The 19,299-nt window shown below is 37.2% G+C and overlaps 1 protein-coding gene and 1 long non-coding RNA gene across 12 annotated transcripts in view; one reads left to right on the top strand and one right to left on the bottom strand.

The window, feature by feature from the left end:
• The window catches only part of LOC150101128 (DGAT1/2-independent enzyme synthesizing storage lipids-like), a 178,860-nt gene that overhangs the window by 57,961 nt on the left and 101,600 nt on the right, over positions 1 to 19,299 (top strand). For all 3 annotated transcript variants that reach the window (XM_090401209.1, XM_090401210.1, XM_090401211.1), the window contains one exon: positions 604 to 771. In XM_090401209.1, the coding sequence (XP_090257335.1) occupies positions 604 to 771 (168 nt within the window). The remainder of the gene's footprint in view (positions 1 to 603; positions 772 to 19,299) is intronic.
• Positions 1 to 19,299, bottom strand: part of LOC150101129 (uncharacterized) — a 160,184-nt gene that overhangs the window by 39,748 nt on the left and 101,137 nt on the right. The window lies entirely within an intron of this gene.

Below are 19,299 nucleotides of genomic sequence, written 5' to 3'. Positions count from 1 at the left end.
TAGAATCAGCAGCGGAATTAAAATATCGACCAAATCTTAATAAATATGGTTGCAATAAACTTCCCAAGATCTGGGAAACTAATTCTTAGGTCTCCTACCCACCACAACAACAGCAACCATAGAGGACACCCCTCATATGTCTGTAGGCTTTCAGTCTAATCTTTTCAACCTTAGTGTTTGTGCAAATTTATGTGTGTTTTTGCAATTTTAATATTGTCTTCCTGATGTCTCTCAGTAACTGAGATAAAATGTAGGAGTGATTAAATGTGTTGTGCTCTATTAAACCCCATAATGGGTAGTTAAATGTTTATTTGAAGGGATTGTGTGTGCGTGTGTGCGTGCGTGGGCATCTGTCCAGAAACTGGTATGGAACTTTTTTTAGTCTATTTCAGGACTCTTATAATTAAAGTGGTGGTCTCACACTGGGTAATGAATTCCATCTCCCATTTAAATGGGGTTGGAATGATAGAGATGCATGGCCTTGGAATCATGAGGTCTACTCTACGTAGGTGTATAATTACTAATTAATGGACTACCTATATGTAATAAACTATATTTAATAGATTCTATATATATTAATATTGTTACATTATTTTTTCATAGGGTATGAAATTGAGGGATTAGAAAATATTCCATCTAAAGGACCAGCACTTATAGTTTTCTACCATGGTGCCATGCCTGTAGATTGGTATTACCTCTTAGCAAAGGTCATCCTTCATAAGGGAAGACTTATAAGAGCTGTAGGAGACAAATTTCTTTTTCGGTTACCAGGTAAATGAGTTTTTATTATTGTTGTTATTATTATTCTTGACCTCCATAGTGTCAAAAGACTTATCATGGAAGGTTTTGACACTAAAAAGTCTATCATACAACTTCTGAAATTCATTCATTCATTCATTGAATTCACTCTCACCACCTTCTCAGGCAGTATGAATACTCCATGCTTCTATTATCCATGAAAAACTTATTTCTTACTCTCTTACTCACTATATCTGTTAGTAACTTTAAGGGATAATAGTATAAGGGATAAGTCCTTGTTCCTTCTTTTCATTCTTCTCTATGAAAAATCTCCCTGTTGTTAGTTCTGTCTGAATGATATTACCTCTTCATCTCCTTTCCTGCAGACTTTACAGCCTTACATGCCTATCCTTGAAATCGATGTTCTGCAGCCGGTTATTTTTTTGTTATCTACCTCTAAACCCTTTATACTATGAAAATATACTATACTACCACCGTTTTATCTCTACTGGTCACTCCTCAATATTGCAGCAGTACTGTGTATTGTCTTCAACATTAGCAATAAATCCTCTGAACTTAAAATTTCTATCTCTACTGGTCACTCCTCAATATTGCAGCAGTACTGTGTATTGTCTTCAACATTAGCAATAAATCCTCTGAACTTAAAATTTCTACTAGTCTCTAGTGGTAAGACTTATACGTTGGTTAGACATAACTGGTAATTAATTTATGGAATTAACAATGCATATAAAGTAAATTAATTAAAGATAACTTTAATGAATCACTTCTATATTTCGACAATGTCACATTGTCATCTTCAGGAACATAAAGATATGGTATGTGCACTACAGGAACTAACAAAGCAAATGAGGAAGAAATTAAGACACTAATTTTGTTCCTAAAGTCCTAATGGTGCCCTCTTGCGGGCTAATTTGGTAGTCTTGGCCGTTGGGCTGAAGTTCTCATAATAAAAGTCTCCCAAATTTGGGGCAGTTTCATGCACCCAAATTTGTTGAGGTTAGGAACGTTTTTTAGAGCTGCTGAAGATTCTTTGAATAATCTTTCGTATTTAAACTTGCTGCGATGGATTATTTTTGTCTTCTTCCAACGAATTTTATGGTGGGTATCTAAGGCATGGTCTGCCAGCCCAGAGCGGCTGTACTGGTGAAACCGGATGTAGTCTTGGTGTTCTGAAATCCTGATATTTGTTGTTCTGCCTGTTTGGCCAAAGTAGGACAATTTGCAGCTGCAAGGGACCTGGTATACACCAGGTAGGTCTAGGGGAAGTGGTTGGTCTTTGGTAGAGCGGATAAGGGATGCCAACTTTTTATATGGTCTGTAACAGGAAGTAAGGTCATATTTCTTGAGGATATTAGTTATTTTTTCAGAGGTGCCCTGGATGTAGGGGATAGTGATATCGCATATAAAGTAAATTAATTAAAGATAACTTTAATGAATCACTTCTATATTTCGACAATGTCACAATGACAATTATCACTATCCCCTACATCCAGGGCACCTCTGAAAAAATAACTAATATCCTCAAGAAATATGACCTTACTTCCTGTTACAGACCATATAAAAAGTTGGCATCCCTTATCCGCTCTACCAAAGACCAACCACTTCCCCTAGACCTACCTGGTGTATACCAGGTCCCTTGCAGCTGCAAATTGTCCTACTTTGGCCAAACAGGCAGAACAACAAATATCAGGATTTCAGAACACCAAGACTACATCCGGTTTCACCAGTACAGCCGCTCTGGGCTGGCAGACCATGCCTTAGATACCCACCATAAAATTCGTTGGAAGAAGACAAAAATAATCCATCGCAGCAAGTTTAAATACGAAAGATTATTCAAAGAATCTTCAGCAGCTCTAAAAAACGTTCCTAACCTCAACAAATTTGGGTGCATGAAACTGCCCCAAATTTGGGAGACTTTTATTATGAGAACTTCAGCCCAACGGCCAAGACTACCAAATTAGCCCGCAAGAGGGCACCATTAGGACTTTAGGAACAAAATTAGTGTCTTAATTTCTTCCTCATTTGCTTTGTTAGTTCCTGTAGTGCACATACCATATCTTTATGTTCCTGAAGATGACAATGTGACATTGTCGAAATATAGAAGTGATTCATTAAAGTTATCTTTAATTAATTTACTTTATATGTGTTGTTAATTCCGTAAATTAATTACCAGTTCTACTAGTCTCAACTCCAACATCCTTTGCTTCTTCCACTTCATCTAGTATAACTCTGCCAATGACTGAGTATGAAGTATCCTATCTGTGGATCTCAAATTTTAAAACCTTACATTTAGCTGCATTAAGCTGACGTCATCTCCATTTATTTGCTCACCTTTCCAGCTTATTCAAATCCCCCTGAAAAGCTATAACATCAGCACTATTAATAATAATCCTCCCATGCTTCACATCATCTTCAAAATATCTCTCTGTAATCCAGTGACAATATCATTGCCATGAAGATTGAACAGTACTGAACCAGGGTTCAGTAATGGAACCATTACCCAGATTTAAGGTTATTGAGGCTTCTAAATTATAAATTTTAAGAGATTCCCTCCCCTTCCTGAGTAAATTTTTGATTATCTATACTGAGGCAGAAGTCCTTGTAATGTGAGGCTCTAAGTTATATCTTGTCTAACTTATGTGTAAATCTGGTTCTATGCCCCCCTCCCACATCACAACTCTGTGATATCTAACAGAAAGCCAATTTCCAATCCAATCTACTAGTCCGATATCCAAACCCATATGTTGCAACTTATCACATGATATTAACTTATCAAGTGAGGCCTATCAAATACCATTGCAAAATTCAGAAAAATGACAGTGTATGCCAAGCTGACCAGATTTCAAAAACAAGAATCCCTTTAACAAACTTATGCTGGCCTTCATAAATAACATTACTCCAATTCTGTATACAAGTTCTTACCAATTTATCCAAAGTTTTAACAACCACAGAAGAAATACAAACAAGTCTGTAGTTTAATACATCCATTCTACTGCCATTATGCAATGGTACTATCTTACTTTCCTTTCACCTCCTTAGCAACATTGTCTTATCACAAGACTTTCATTAAACAGCCAGGTTAATGGCATGGTCAGTTCCTTAGCATTTCCTTAAAAGATGTGGTGAAATTTCATTTAGTACTGCTGCTCTATTGGCATCTAGAATGCTCAGTATTTAGAGTACATCCTCTTCATTCACTTCTAATCCTTTGACCCTCCCTATTCCTCTAGAAATAAAACTACCTTTATGAGTATGGCACACTTCAATAAAGTGATCATTAAATAGTTCTACTACATCAGCATCATCCAATTACTGTCTCCATCCAACAGGGTCATTCAGTCATAATTATTTTTTCCTTCTACTGGTCACATAGCGAAAGAACTCCTTGGGATTCTCTTTGGGTCACAATGCCAGTCTCCTCTCGTATTCTAATTTTTCTCTCCTTACTATACCAGTCACCTTAATATATTTTACCTGCATTTATTCTTGACCACTTTTTGTGTGTCATTCATAACCTCTTTTTTCATCTACAACTCTTGTCTGATTTATTTTCCTAGCCATCCATTTTACTCAAATTACTTTATCTTTTTACTCAAGGTATGCGGTTTACCATTGCTGCTAACAAATGTTTCTTAACTGACTCCCAAGCACTATTGATCTCTCCTCCCTCTATTGTACTCCATAAGCTGGTTTCTTAATCTATTATATTACCTGCCACATTAACATTCCTTCCTTTTTCCCAGATATTTCTACATGCCTATTCATCCTCCAAGTCAGGACAACACGGTTACTCTAATCAATTGGGAGCTAAGACATCTCAGTCATAATCAGATCCTCTGATGCCATGACTCAATCCAAAATTCTTGATCATCGGCTTCCCTCCACAACATGCTGCCTATATTCCCTCAAGAAATCCAAAATTTCATTTGCTTTATTACTGAATGCTTTTTCCTCAAACTAATTCATACTGCTATGGTTAAAGTTGTTATTTGTTTTATCTGCTTTAAATTTCAAACAAATTTAAAATTTACATCTTATATATCCCAAAATTCTAGGAAAGTTAATGGAATTAGGATTAATTGGAACTATGGCCAAGACAACTAAAGCTATTATTACTGTTGTTGTTGTCATTATTATTATCTGACCTCCAAGGAGTCAAAGGACTCATCGTGAGAGTCTATACTATCTCATGCCAAAAGATCATCAAGCTGTTCCTTGAACCCATTCACAGTTTTTGCAGTCACCACATTTTCAGATAATACATTCCACTCACTAGTCACCCTCCATGAAAAGAATCTTCTTCTCAGTCCCCTGCTCACATTCTTCTTATACAGCTTCATAGATGGCCTCTAGTTCTAGCCTTGCTGCTCTCCACTCTATGAAATATTTTCTCCACATCAATCTGGTAACAACCCCCTCACCAACTTATGTCTCAGTCACATCCCCTCTTTCTTCCTCTATTCACAAAGCTCGGTATACTGCATTCCCAAATCACCCCCGTATTTGACATTCCATAGACCTGACACTAACTTAGTAAACCCTCTCTGAACCTTTTCCGATCCATCTCATCCTCCTGAAAAGCAGACAACCAAATCTGTACACAGTAGTCCATATGTGGCTGATCAATGCCTTATGCAGGGGAACCATAACCACTTTGCCTCTGCATGTTAATGTCCTCCTCATTATTTCCATAATATGTTGAAATGTTCTTACAATTTTAGCAATGTGACTTCAAAACATCAAGTCTCTGTCCCATCACTCCCAGATCTCTCATCTCCTCCACCACCTTTGAAATTTCTCCATTAATTGTATACTCTGCATCCCAACCTTGCCTACCAAATTTCAAGACTTGCACTTTGCAACATCAAACTGATAGCACCAATCATTTGCCCACTCACATAGTCTATTCAGATCCTCCTGTAAGACCGCAACATCTGCTTTACTTCTCAGAGCTCTTCCCAACTTTGCATCATTGGTAAAAAGCTGCACATCTCTAGAAGCCAGTCCTGATGTCATTAACATACGAATTAAACAATCTTCTTCTTTCACTCTGCCTTATCCCATGTTAAACGGGGTCGCGCACCAATCTTTAACCTTCCTCTTCCAAGTTCTCCGGTCCAGGGCATCCTTCAGACTCCATCCTTTCTCCCTAAGATCCTCTGTCATCTTATCCCTCCACCTGAGCTTGGGCCTGCCTCTTTTCCTCGTTCCCTCCAACTCCATATACTCCACTTGTTTACCAACATACTCCTCACCCTTCCTCTCAACATGTCCAAACCACCTCAGCCTACTTTCTTGTATCTTCTTGCCAATTGGTCCCACCTTAACCGTCCCTCTGATGTAGTCATTCCTTATCCTGTCATTCTTTGTCACACCACTCATCCATCTCAACATCCGCATCTCCACTACCTCCATCTTCTTCTCCTGTGCCTTGGTTATAGGCCACGTCTCCGCACCATGGAGCATCGCCGGCCTCACCACCATCTTATAGAGCTTTCCTTTCCTCTTACAACTCACTCTCTTGTCGCACAGGATCCCGCTCATCTTCCTCCAATTCATCCAACCGCATGTTATTCGGTGCTGTATTTCCTCATCCAGGTCACCATTCCGCTTGACAACTGACCCAAGGTACTTGAATTTCTTCCCTGAAATTAGCCTTTCACCCTGGAGTCGTATGACGATATCCTCGTCACTCCCCGTTGACATATATTCAGTCTTAACCCGGTTAATTCTCATGCCGCTCTCCTCCAATGCCTTTCTCCACTCTTCCAGGGTATTTTCAAGCTTCTCTTGGGATGATTCGCATAGAACAATGTCATCGGCAAACAGCATGCTCCATGGTGCCTCCTTCTTGACATCCTCCACTAGTACATCCATGACCAGGTCAAAGAGGTAGGTGCTCAGAGCTGACCCTTGGTGTAGCCCTACGACAATAGGGAACCCTTCTGTCATGCCGACACTAGACCTGACCTGAGTTTCTGTTCCCTCATACATCTCCTTCACCAACCTCACGTACTTCTCCAACACCCCCTTCTTCCTCATACACCTCCATACCTCCTGCCTGGCCACTCTGTCGTATGCCTTTTCCAGATCTATAAACACCATGTGCAGATCCACTTGCATCTCTCTCTATATTTCTCCATCAATCGCCTTAGCACAAATATTGCATCCGTTAAACGAGTTAAATAATAATGGTCCCAAAACAGATCCCTGTAACACTCCACTAATGATCTTCCTCTTTTGGGATACCACTCCTCCATATACGACCTGCTAATACCTATCTGACAGCCAATCAGCTATCAACCTTACTAATCTGTTATCTACCCATATGTTTCAATTTAGCTACCTGCTTGTCATGTGGCAGTCTATCAAAGGCCTTTAAAAAAAATCCGAGTACATCATATATGCATCTCCTTTGAGTAAATTCATCCTCTTCTTGTAATACGCTAGCTGAAACATGACCTTCCCCCCCTAACAAACCCATGCTGGCCATCATAAAGAATACTGCTATTATCAACCCACTTCTGAATCCTTCTCACCAACTCTCTAATACCTTAACAACAACAACCCCAGACACACAGACTGGCTTATAATTTGTAGCCTTAGTCTGATCCCACTCCCCTTGTGAAGTGGAATAATTTTTCCCACCTTCCATTCCTTTGGAATTCTCCCTGTTACAAGATACTCATGGTAAATAGTTCAGCCAAAGGTGCCATTAATTCCATAGGGCATTCCTTCAAGACATGTGGTGATATACTGTGAAATTTACTGCCTCATTAACATCAAGTTTACTTAATTCTTCATATACTCTCTGCTCATTCAATATCAGTCCCTGCTCCTCCTGATGTTGCCTTCACAAAGGTGAAATACACTGATAAACTGATCGTTGAATCATTCAACTATATCCTCCACATTGGTACCAATCTACTAGTGTCATCAACTCTCATAGTCATTTTTCCTTCTACTTGCCACACATTGAAAGAACTCGCTATTATTTTTCTTAGCTTGATTGGCTAATTTCTTCTCATACTCTACTTTTGCTGTCCTTACCAACTGAGCCACCTTCCTGGCCTGCTCTACTCAACTCCTTTTTCTATGTTATAGTTCCTAGTTGTCTCCTAAGCTTTCCATAATCACCTTGTAGTTCCAAATGTATCCTTTCTTAATAGATGTTCTTATATGACTGGCTGCAACGTATGTGATAATGCACAGTCACTCTCTCCAATGGGGAAGATTAGACATTCCATTCACAATCACATCTTCTGATGATATAACCAGATCCAAGACTCTTAACCCTCGTGTGCCCTTCATGACATACTGCCTAAGATTGTTGTCCCTTAAGAACTCAAGAAATTCATTCTCCTTATTCTCATACTATCTCTTCATTCCTATTAATATTGCAAATAGTTGAAATAACCCATAATGATCACTCTTTGCTTGCTCACTAAGCCAAGTTGTCTACATTTTTTTGTCTCCACCTTCTACATTCCCTGGCCTATAGCAACATCCCACCAAATATTTCTTTATATCAGCCTTCAACTTCACACCATAATGCTTCAAAACCACTGCCACTTTTTTCCTTGTATCTCAACCATGCACAACAGACAATTCCTCGCTATCATCATCAGCACTCTCCCTGCCTTCTTGCTTTTCTTATCTTCACAAAAAATGCCATATCCCTCCATTTCTATTCCAGTCAAGATGCCATTCTCAACACTTATTCCTACTATTTTTGGGCATATAAACTCAATCAATGCAACAGTTTCATCTTCCTTATTTCTGAAACTCATGGCATTTGTAAATAAACAAAATCCATTTCTTGTTAATAGAAATTTCTATAGCCAGACCTACTCATGCTGTCTCCTGTCTGTGACTTCTCTTCACCTATTGTTGTTCGCTCATCTTTTGTCCCACACAGGCTCCTAGATTCAACCCCCCCCATGAATTCCTAGTCATTCCATTCCTATGCTAACCATTCACATACATGCATTCATTACCACTTCCAGAATCCACTCTCCTTACAATGTGTTTCCCTGGCCCATCCTATTTCCCTATGCAACTTGCATTCTTGTTTTCACATTCTTTTCTCCATTCACAGCCACCTCAGTCTCACCTATTCCACTCTCCTGCTTATTCACAATTTGACTTCACTAACTTCCAAATATCAACTTCCACATAATTTTTGACTTCCCCTATGAGGTTAGAGAGTAAAGTTTTTAGAGAGGGAGAAAAAGCCAGTGTCCAGGAGTGAAAACTCTGCTGCCTCAGTATGAGATCAGTGCAATGGATAGGAGATTGGCTGTCTGATGGGTATTATCAAGCTGTGTATGGGGGAGCAGTATGTGAACTGTAGGATAGAAAGACCACAAGCTATATTAACCTATATACAGCTTGTAATTGACAGACTAGACTGCAGGACACTGATGAAGCTAGGAATTTGGGAGTGATGGACAGAAAGTTGAGGCTCAGAGGATAATTATTATCATCAGCAGACCTCCATGGAGTCAAGAGACTCATCATGGGCAAAAGTATATGAAATAACTCAAAGGATTTACTTGAAATAGCTCAAAAGATTCACTTGTTGAAGAACACAATGACAGGTAGAAATGAGAAAGGTATGATAAGAAGGCATCTTACAAAAGTGGCTAAAATAGCTCATAGAATTACCTGGTTATTGAAGAACACACCAATAATCAGAGATAAGGAGGTGTTATACCACTTTACATGACCTTATGACCCAGTCCATCTGGCCCTGGATTTTTTATGAATGAGAAAGTGGCAGAGTGCATCTAGAGTACATGACTAAGATGGTTGCAGGTCTTTGGAATGTTTCTTATGACGATAGGTCAAAGATGTGGGATATAGAAATTGGTTGATAGGTGGAAAAAAGAGTGATCAGGAGAGATATGATGGAGACTTATAAGTTATATGTTGTTATGGGTTTCATACAGAAAGATTTTTCAATACATGACTGAAAGGAGGAGAACTAGGGATCATTCCTGGAAATTTAGCAAAGCATGTGTGTGTGTGTGTGGACAACATTTTTTTTTTTTTTTTTGGTTTGGAGATTTGTAATTTTAGAGAAGTGGTAATTATTTTGCTTGTATAACAGTTGGAAAATTTTATCTATAAAGCACGTGATTTTGCATGTTGGTGACCAATTCGTACATCCTTCATTTCTTTCTCCCCTTCAATGATAATGTCCAAGAGTTAATTAAATCTCATTCTGAAGAATTGAGTAATTCCAACCTGCTAAATTTAGATTCACAGCAGGAAGATCCTGAAGAATATGAAGAAAATTTAACCACTGATAGTCAGCCAAAAGAGATTTCACAGAAACAATTTGAAAATATTTTTCGTACAATCAAAGTTTTTAAGCAGCAATGCATAGAGGCTGACCCTGATGAAGAGAAAAGCAGTAAAATTTGCAGAAGAGTAATAGAGGCAAGAGGACCATATTGTTGGTTGTATGAAAAAACAACAACAAAATGTCCGCCAAACTACGTTAGCTCAATTCTTTGTTAAGAAGTAGAATAATAAAATTTATATTTATTGTCTTTCAGCTTTATGGTTTTCCTTTAACTAGGGCCTGAGACATACCTTAATTCTTTTATAAAAAAAATTAAGGGTCAAAAAAGAAATCTGAGTAACGAATTATACACTTTCCCATAGGTTATTATATTCGATTAGCGCGCCTGTTTTAAAGAACACATTAGACGCACTAATCGAGGGATTGCTATACTTGCATTTGTATGAATAAACAGTGGTTAGTGATGGAGCATTCCCCCATAAGGATAGAATGAAGATGCATAGGACTCAAAGTTTAGTTGGTCTATGCAAAAGAGGGGATATGATAGAATCATAAGTTATTAAAGGCTTTTTTTAGGATTGAAAGGAAGAGAGAGAGAGAGAAAGAATAAGGTGGTCACGTTCTGTAAATTGTGTAATTGGTTAGCAAGGGCATGAGGACTAGATTTTTGGCTCACTTCAATCCCTACAGAGCATAGGACTTCCATCACTGTTCTCCATCAAACTCTGTTCATTGCTGCTTTCTTGATCTCATTCCAAGCCTTTAGCAGCTGTTTCATCTCTGCTTCGATTTTTCTCTCCTCCAGGTGATCTTGGGGGTATCCCCTTATTCTGCTTCCCTGTGAGTTCCATTCCATTACTGTCTTGACTATATCTGGTTTTCTGCTTGTGTGGCCTATCCATTTCCATTGTCTTTTTATTACTTCTGTTTTGATGTCAGATTGATTTGCTTTGTTCCATAAAGTCTTGTTTGAAATTCTATTTGGCCAGTATATTCCCAATATTTCAAGGACAACTTAGCAAGATATTGGGACTTCTCTGCCATTCTATTAAGTATAATCTATTTATGTAAATCTATAGTTTACTTAAATTCATTTTGGTTAATCTTCAGGTTCCAGTTCCATATAGCAGAATAACCTTTACATTTGTGTTAAAGAGCCTTATTTTTTGTCTTGAGATTTATTTCTTTACTTATCCATATATTTTTCATTGTGTTGGTTTTGTTTTGGTTTATTTTTAAGTAACACTTTGAAGATTCCAGGTTTAGATTATCTATTTTTCTTTGCATATGTTGGTGCTTTTGAGATAGCAAACATATGTCATCAGCAAACTCAAAGTCATTTAATTTATTTGTCCATCCCCATTGCATATTAATACTTTTATCTATTGTATTTCTCATCACCATCTATTACTATTGAGAGGACTGTAGGGGAGAGCATGCACCCTTGCCTTACACCTCTTGTTGTTCTTTTCATTCTTTACTTAAATTCTCATTACATATTATTATGATTTTATAATTATCATAGATTGCTTTTATTGTATTAGTTATTTTCTCTGGTATTCCATAATATTTTATTAATTTCCAAATTACCCCTCTCTTTATACTATCAAATGCTTTTTCAAAGTTAATGAATCCCAAATACAGGCTGTGCAGCCATTCTATTGATTGTTCAATAATTATTCTAAGAGTTATTATTTGGTCTATGCATTATCTATTTGGTCTGATAGCTGCTTGTTCTTTCCTCACTTCACATTCTATTTCAAATTTCATTCTTTCTGATATTATTCTAGTGAAGATTTTACTAATTGTGCTTAAAAGAGATATTCCGCTCCAATTTTTGCATTCTGTTGTACCCCTTTCTTTGGCATTTTCACCAGTCATCTAGCCATTCTTCCTTCATACATATTTCATTTAGAAGAGAATACAGTATCTTTATAGACATACTGTATGTATGTCTGCATTAAGTAGTTCTGCTCGTATATTGTCTATTCCTGCAACTTGCCATTTATGAGCATATTTGTTGCCTTACTTATTTCTGCTTTTGTTATTTCTCCTGTATTTATATTTAATGTTTCCATTTCAGTATTTTCTGGGAGTATAGTTTCTTGTATTGGGGTTTTGCTGTTTAGTAGTATTTCCTGAAAGTGTTTTATCCATCTCTTTTCTATGTCTTTTTCCCTCATCAGTATGTTTTCTTGTTTATCTCTTATTGGTCTCTCTTTTCCCATATTTTTTCCAGTTATGTTCCTTGCTATTTCAAAAAAAGTTTCTTGGAATCCATTTTTCTGCAGCCTGTTCAGCCTACATACAGAGTTCTTCAATGAATTTTCTTTTATCATCTTTTACTCTTTTCTTTACTTGTCTGTTTTTCTTCTTGTATATTTTATTTATCTCCTTTTCCTCTTCTTTATTTTGATTTTGGAATAATTTTATTCTAACTTTTCTTCTTTCCTCACTTAAAAGCATTGTTTTGTCTGTCCATTGTTTCTGAACTTTCTCATGTTTTCCTAGTATTTCTTCAGTTGTTTCATTGTATAATTGTTTTATATTTTGCCATTTTTCTTCTATATCTTCATTTTTTTTCCTTCACACTGTATTATTGTTTCATATTTGCTTCTGATTGTACAAGCAAAGTTTTTGTAATATCCTTATTTTTCAGTTTATTTATATTGTACCAGTTTCTTTTACTCATTGATTTAAATATCTTTGCCACCACCAGTATATGATCTGTGTATGCATCTGCTCCTTTCCATGCTCGCACATCTTGTAAGGAGGATGTCCATGTTTTATTTCTGATTATGATCTGTTTGGTTTTAACTCTTTCCATTTCATGAGATCCAGGTTTGTTTACGTATATTTTTATGTTGAAATGTACCTCTTATGATAAAGTTGTTAAACTGGTACAAGTCCTTGAATAATATTTCATTTTCATCTCATAGTCCTTTTCCCATCACTATTTCATATTCCCTGTTGTCTTTGCACACCTTTGTATTTGCATCTCCCAGAAGTAAGGTCATATCTCTTTTGCTATTCTTGTCTAATTTTCTCTCTCTCTCTGTAGAAGGTAATAAAAGGCTTCTTCTTTCTTCATAGTCAGTGTTGTTTGGAGGGACATAGATGTTTATTATAGTAACATTTTTGTATCTGGTTTTGAACCTTGCTTTTATTATTCTTTCCAATACTGGGTTCTATTTCAATAGTGCCTTTCTTGCATCCACTATCATCATCATCAGAGTGATATACCTGCTATGTTCTTCATCCTCAGGGTTTCCAGAATATATGATATATTTGCTTGATGTTAGTCTGATCTCGCCAGTTCTATTCCATCTGGTTTCACTTAATTCTAATATTTGTATTTTGTATCTATCCATTTCCTTTGCTATTTGATGTGCTTTCCCAGATTCATACACTATCCTGATGTTCCAACATCCAGTTTTGGTTGTAGATTTGGGTGTGAAGATATCTTTTTCAAGAGCATTCCACCTGTTGGTTTCTCTAAGAGACCTTTCACCAACTTGCATCATTTCTTCTGGTGATTCTTCAGTAGAACTAGTCCATTTCTTTCAATACTTGAGGTTTCTGTAGTATAAGATTTTGGATGTACTGTGGTTGCTGGTCACAAGAACAACCTTTCTCATCTGGGCTTGGGACTGGCAATGACGGAGTTAGATTTTTGGCTCAGAGAGTAGTTAATTGAGAAAGGACTACCAAGGCACTCACAAGTGTACTGTCAGTAAATGAGTTTAAGGAAAGGTATCATAGATATTGTGTGAATGGCCAATCTTAAATGATGGGAAATGTAATTTTCTTAGGTTCATCACCCCAAACATGAGAACAGTATTCCAAGGTTGGCTGGATTTGGGATTTATATAGAGTAAGTAAGGATTTATATATGATGCTATAGAAGTGATATGATTATGCCAGGAAAGTTTTGGAGTAAGGGTTGGTTCAAGAAGAGAGATTTGGTCTTGACTGTTGAGCTGAACATTATCAAAAGCAAGTGGAGTACATTTGCAAGAAAAGAATGTATTTTGAAGATGGAATAGGTTATTTTCATCCTAATCAAGGATACTATGGAGATCAGTGCACTGCAAGGCTTGTTGTATAAGTAGGAGGAGCAGAGAGTGCTATCATCAGCAAAACTATGAATAGGGTTTGTAGTCGATGAGAACAGGTCATTTGTGTAAATCAGGAAGAAAGTGGGTGAGATGACAGATTGTCTATAGATGATGATGCAATGCTACCATTCGGGGGAGAAAGAAGAGGTAGTACAGATGAATAACACTTGTGTCCAACAACTTTGGTGATGGATCAGAAGGAGCTACTGCAGGTGGCATAAGCTGTGAGTTTTCTACATTTAGCCCTTTTAATGATAGTTTCACAAGTGTTACAGGAAATTGTGTAGTGTGAGAGGTATGCTGGTGTTTTGGTGATACCCACTTGTGATAGGTTGTTTGCTTGTCTCAGACCACCCTGGCACGTTCAAAGGAGAACCATGGTTTAGAAAGCTTCCATTCCAATATGGATTATTCCTGTAAGAAAATCACAACAAGTGATTTTCTTACAGGATTTCTTACATTTTGATCTGAAGAATGAAAACAGTAGTCTGACCATGGAAAGGAAGAGTAAAAGTCACATAAGTCCTCCCACTTGGCATGTTGTAATGCCAGAGTACAGAAGGTTGTGAATGGTTGAAGGATGGATGTTCTACTAGAGATGAAACTTGGATGAGATTGTGATCTGAATTACCAAGAGGAAGTCACCTGGAAGGATAACTAGTTAAGAACAGATCCAGAGTGCTGGGTGAGTGAAGAGGATTATTGAGAATTTTGGTAGGAAGATGAACGATCTGTTTTAGGCCATAGCTCACACCAAAAATCTCTATCTCTTCCAGCTTGGTCAGTGAAATTCAAAAAAGGGAGCCAGTTAGAACTGTGGACATTGAATCACCAAGAAAGATGATTTCATTGTTTGGAAATTTGGACTGAATGAAATTGAGCTTCGAAGATAGGAAGTCAAAGAGATTAGAATGATTTTCAGAATTGGGAGAACAGCAGAGACATCAGATGAATGAAACAAAATGTGGAAAAAGAAATCTTAAGCCACAGGAGGTAAAAAAATGTGAGAGTCTAGATTAGACATCCTTTGGCAAGAAATATCAGACTGCAACAAGGCATAAGCATCTCTCTCTTATGGTGGAAGTAATCGTATAGGGTGTAATTTGGACAGTTAAGATGGGTTGTGGTTAATGTAGAGAAATTTAGGGTTTAGTCAGAGGCAGAATATCAAGTTTGCATGTCTGAAGATGATGATGCACATCATTTAAATTATTGTTGATGCTACAGATGTTGGCAAAGGGAATATGGAAAATTTTTCTTTTTTTTTGGGGGGGGTGAGGTTTTTGGGGGGAATTTTTTGGGAGATTTATTTTTTTTAGTTTAACTACAGAGGCACACTCAGGTTACTATAATTATTTAGGCTTACTTTCATATTTAATGTTTCAAAAGGAAGAAAAAGAGAGAAGGAGAACATGCAGTGGGAGAAAAACACTCTTGAACATGTTACCCATATGGTGAGTATCCAGTCTCCACACCATAATGTGGTCTCAACAGTGTCCACTGCATACCATTACAACCTTACCCCCAGGAACAAGCTGGAAGTGCAGTTGGTAGTGAAATTATGCACCAGTTGATCGGGAAGCCTCTTAAAATGCATTACCATCGGTAATACATTTTACCGGTTTGAGGCTCCATAAATACAGTACACACCCTTGCACATGTGCACACTCTATAGTGCAAAACCTCACACTTCTCCTTATTAGCCCTTTTTATAACCATTTTTATTTAAATGTCCACTGTTTGTCTCCAACTTTCTCTGTTGAAAGCCTCTTGATGCTAACATCCTCCAATAGGGGAATTCTTCCCTCTTCTCTCTGGTCATCTAGGCATTCTTATCCTTGTATGGGTACCACTGGGTGGTCGGCTTCAACCATTGTCACATTATGTTACCCATTTCAATTTTAATATCTCTTTTCCTACTACATCCACCAGCACTTTAGTTTTATTCTTTAATTTGCCTTGCATTCTGATATTTGGCATGACTGTCAATTTTTATGCTGTTTTCTTTTTCTGTCCAGTATTTGTTTTGTTATTGAAAATAGAGCCAACTCTATTTTCAATAACAAAATTGAAAATAGAGTTGGCTCAATTCAATTCTTCCTAGTTCAATTCTTCTTTTTATTTCTTCTTATATATACTTCATTTTCCATAATGCAAAAGTTCTGTGATATACATATTCTTATACTTGCTTTATTTTATTATTGTCTATTGTTATTTGTTCTGTTACCTGGTTTTCTTCAATATTTGTGGTTATTTTAGTTCCATAGTTTACATATAATCCTACTTTATTTGATACTGTATTTAGTTCATTAATCATTTTTTTCTAGCTTTTCTTGTTTCTGTTACCATATTGGCATCAACATATGTTTTTTTTACAGTTGATATTAGTACCTCAACACTCCACTCTAGTTCACTCAGAATATTCTAATACTATATTAATAAATAATTTGGGTGAAGTTCTATCTTCTTGGTGAACCCATTTACTTGTTTTAAATGGGCTGCTTTGTTCATTTATAAATATATTAGTGGTTGCTTTTTTCATATAATCGGTGTCCAAAAAAGTACTCCATGGTTTTCAATAAAATTTATTTTATGACATTTTAAAGCAGAAATGTATGTAGCATATATTATCAAAGTACAATATCAGAGGTTTGATTACCTGTTAGTGTAACTCAACATGTGTGCCATTTACAGTCCTACTGACATCAAAACAGAATTCCATCTAAGACCACACTCAGGTAAGCATATCCATAGGAATTGCTTCTATGGTGCAGGTGGGCAAGGTACTGGATTTTTTCTTGATACACAATGCCTTTTACATAGCCCCAAAAGAAGAATTCCATTGGAGTCAAATCAGGACTGTGCAGTGGCCAAGCAATGGACCTCCTTTGAGCATAATTGCTGCATAATGTGATGGAGCTCCATCCTGTTGGGAGGATTTCCACATCTCAGTCTCTAGCATATCCAGGCTATTACAGACAAACTCCACCAGTTTGTGCAGATTTTCTGATCCCCACACCCAACAATTATGGTGATTCACAATTCCATGGACATAAAATGTTGCCTCATCAGAAAAAAAGAATGCTCTGGAGATAGTTGTCATGTTAAACAATGAGGTCTGACATGGTGGTCACAAACTAAACTCTTTGTGGCTTATCAGTAAGCGAGATATGATGAATAAGCCAAGTTATAAACGTGAAGTTTCAATCTCTTGTAAACAACATCATGCACTGTGCTTTTAGGAATGTTTAATTGATGACTTACTCTACGAACCGAATGTTTTGGGCTACACTGGAAAGACGATTGAATTGTTCCACGTTTTTTACACCTGTTGTAGGCCTACCTGGTGAGTGCCCTTTTAAAACACTTCCTGTTTCCAAGAACTGTTGATGCCACTTATGGATGCTTTTGTCATTTGGAGCATTCCTACCATACTCCTGCCTGAAATTCCTTTGGACAGTTGTCACTGCTATGTTTCCGTAAACCATAACATGCACTGTGCTTTCTCTTGTGGCGATGCCATTATTGCAGCATGAAGCACCTGTACAGCTATCTGGTCTGTCAGTACTGCTATCTGGTGGACAACATTTGAACTACAACTTAAATATGGTTGCTTCATGATTAAGCTCAAAACACTATCGTATGGTGGTAGTCCAAATAAAAGAGTTATTTTTCAGACACCCGGTATTGTATTTATTAGATGTGTACAATCTTGTACACATCTAATAAATACAATATCTCCATGAGATATTGTTTTTATTAGATGTGTTTCCATGTTTCTTTAATGTTTTTAGGATTGCTTTTTTTTCCAACCATATACTTTCTAGATTTTTCTCTTAATTGATTCAATTTTAAATTCTTTTTATAAGAAATTTATATACTTGTGACAACAAGCTGATAGGCCTGTAATTTTCTTTCTATTATCATCATGCTTATTATCCTCTTTCAACAAGCATAATAGCATTGTTCCAATTGTTTAGCATATCTTTTTCTTTTAGACATTTAATAAACAGATTTTTAAGCTATATTATGAGGGTGTGTGCTGAAAGGTTGTGATAATCACCATGAAGGAATTGAGGTAAAATCATTTAACTTGCACATTATTCTATGTATTCCTCATGAAGTGTTATATACTTGATACAACGCTTCTGCATCATTTGCAATTTTCTGAGGCAAAAGACATTCCCTTGCTGCCAAACCAGTCCTCAGTTGCAGATATGACTTCATCATCTGTGGTAAATTTTGTTCTTTTCAAGTGTTTCATTAAATTTGGGAATAGGAAATTGTCAGTGGGATCAGGTTTGGTAAATAGGGTGGGTGAGGTAGACATTGAAAGCCCAAGTTGTGTATTGTCTGTTGAGTTTCATGAGCAGTGTGAGTAGTTGCATTGTCCTGCAAAAGCAACACACCCTTTGTTCAGTTTCCCGCAGCATTTTTCCTTCAGTTCCTTTAGAGCTGTCAAATAAAATGCCTGCTGTAACAATTTCACCTTTTTTGAGGTACTTGGTAAGGATTACACCCTTCAGATCCCAAAAGACAATGGCAAGAAGCTTCATGCTGACTTTTGGGTTCGGAACTTCTTTGGCCATGGAGAACCTTTGTTTTAACTCCATTGACTGTTATTTGGTCTCTGGGTCATAGTATTTCATCAACAGTCACAATATGAGCCAAAAAATTTGCCCCATCTCTCAAAATGACCCAAAATCTCTTGAGATGACAGCACATGTTCTCTCTTTTGATTAGCATTCAAACATTTGGGGACCTATTTTGCTGAGAGCTTCTGCATATCCAGATGTTGGTGGATAATGACCCCAACTCATTCTCTGGCTGGTATTCGTCTATCAACAAAGATCATGGCATGCACACTGATGTTTTCAGGCATGATCACTGTGGAAGTTCTTCCTGACCTAGGGAAATCTGTTGTCTCAGGGTGCCCAGTTTTAAACTTAGCCACCCATCTGGCAACTGTTGGATATGCTGGGGCACAGTCCCCTAAATTATTACACAGAGTTTGGCGAATCTCAGTTGCGGACTTTTCTTGAAGCACACAAAACCTTGATGACGACCCACATCTCTGTGTCTTCGCATTTCTTCAAAACCTCTGACATGTCT

Source organism: Typopeltis vanoorti, chromosome 12 (assembly GCF_054136105.1).
Source record: "Typopeltis vanoorti isolate ZY-2024b chromosome 12, IOZ_Tvanoo_1.0, whole genome shotgun sequence".
Taxonomy (NCBI): domain Eukaryota; kingdom Metazoa; phylum Arthropoda; class Arachnida; order Uropygi; family Thelyphonidae; genus Typopeltis; species Typopeltis vanoorti.
The sequence above is the reverse complement of the archived record's forward strand: the minus strand, read 5'-3'. Positions and strand labels throughout refer to the sequence as shown.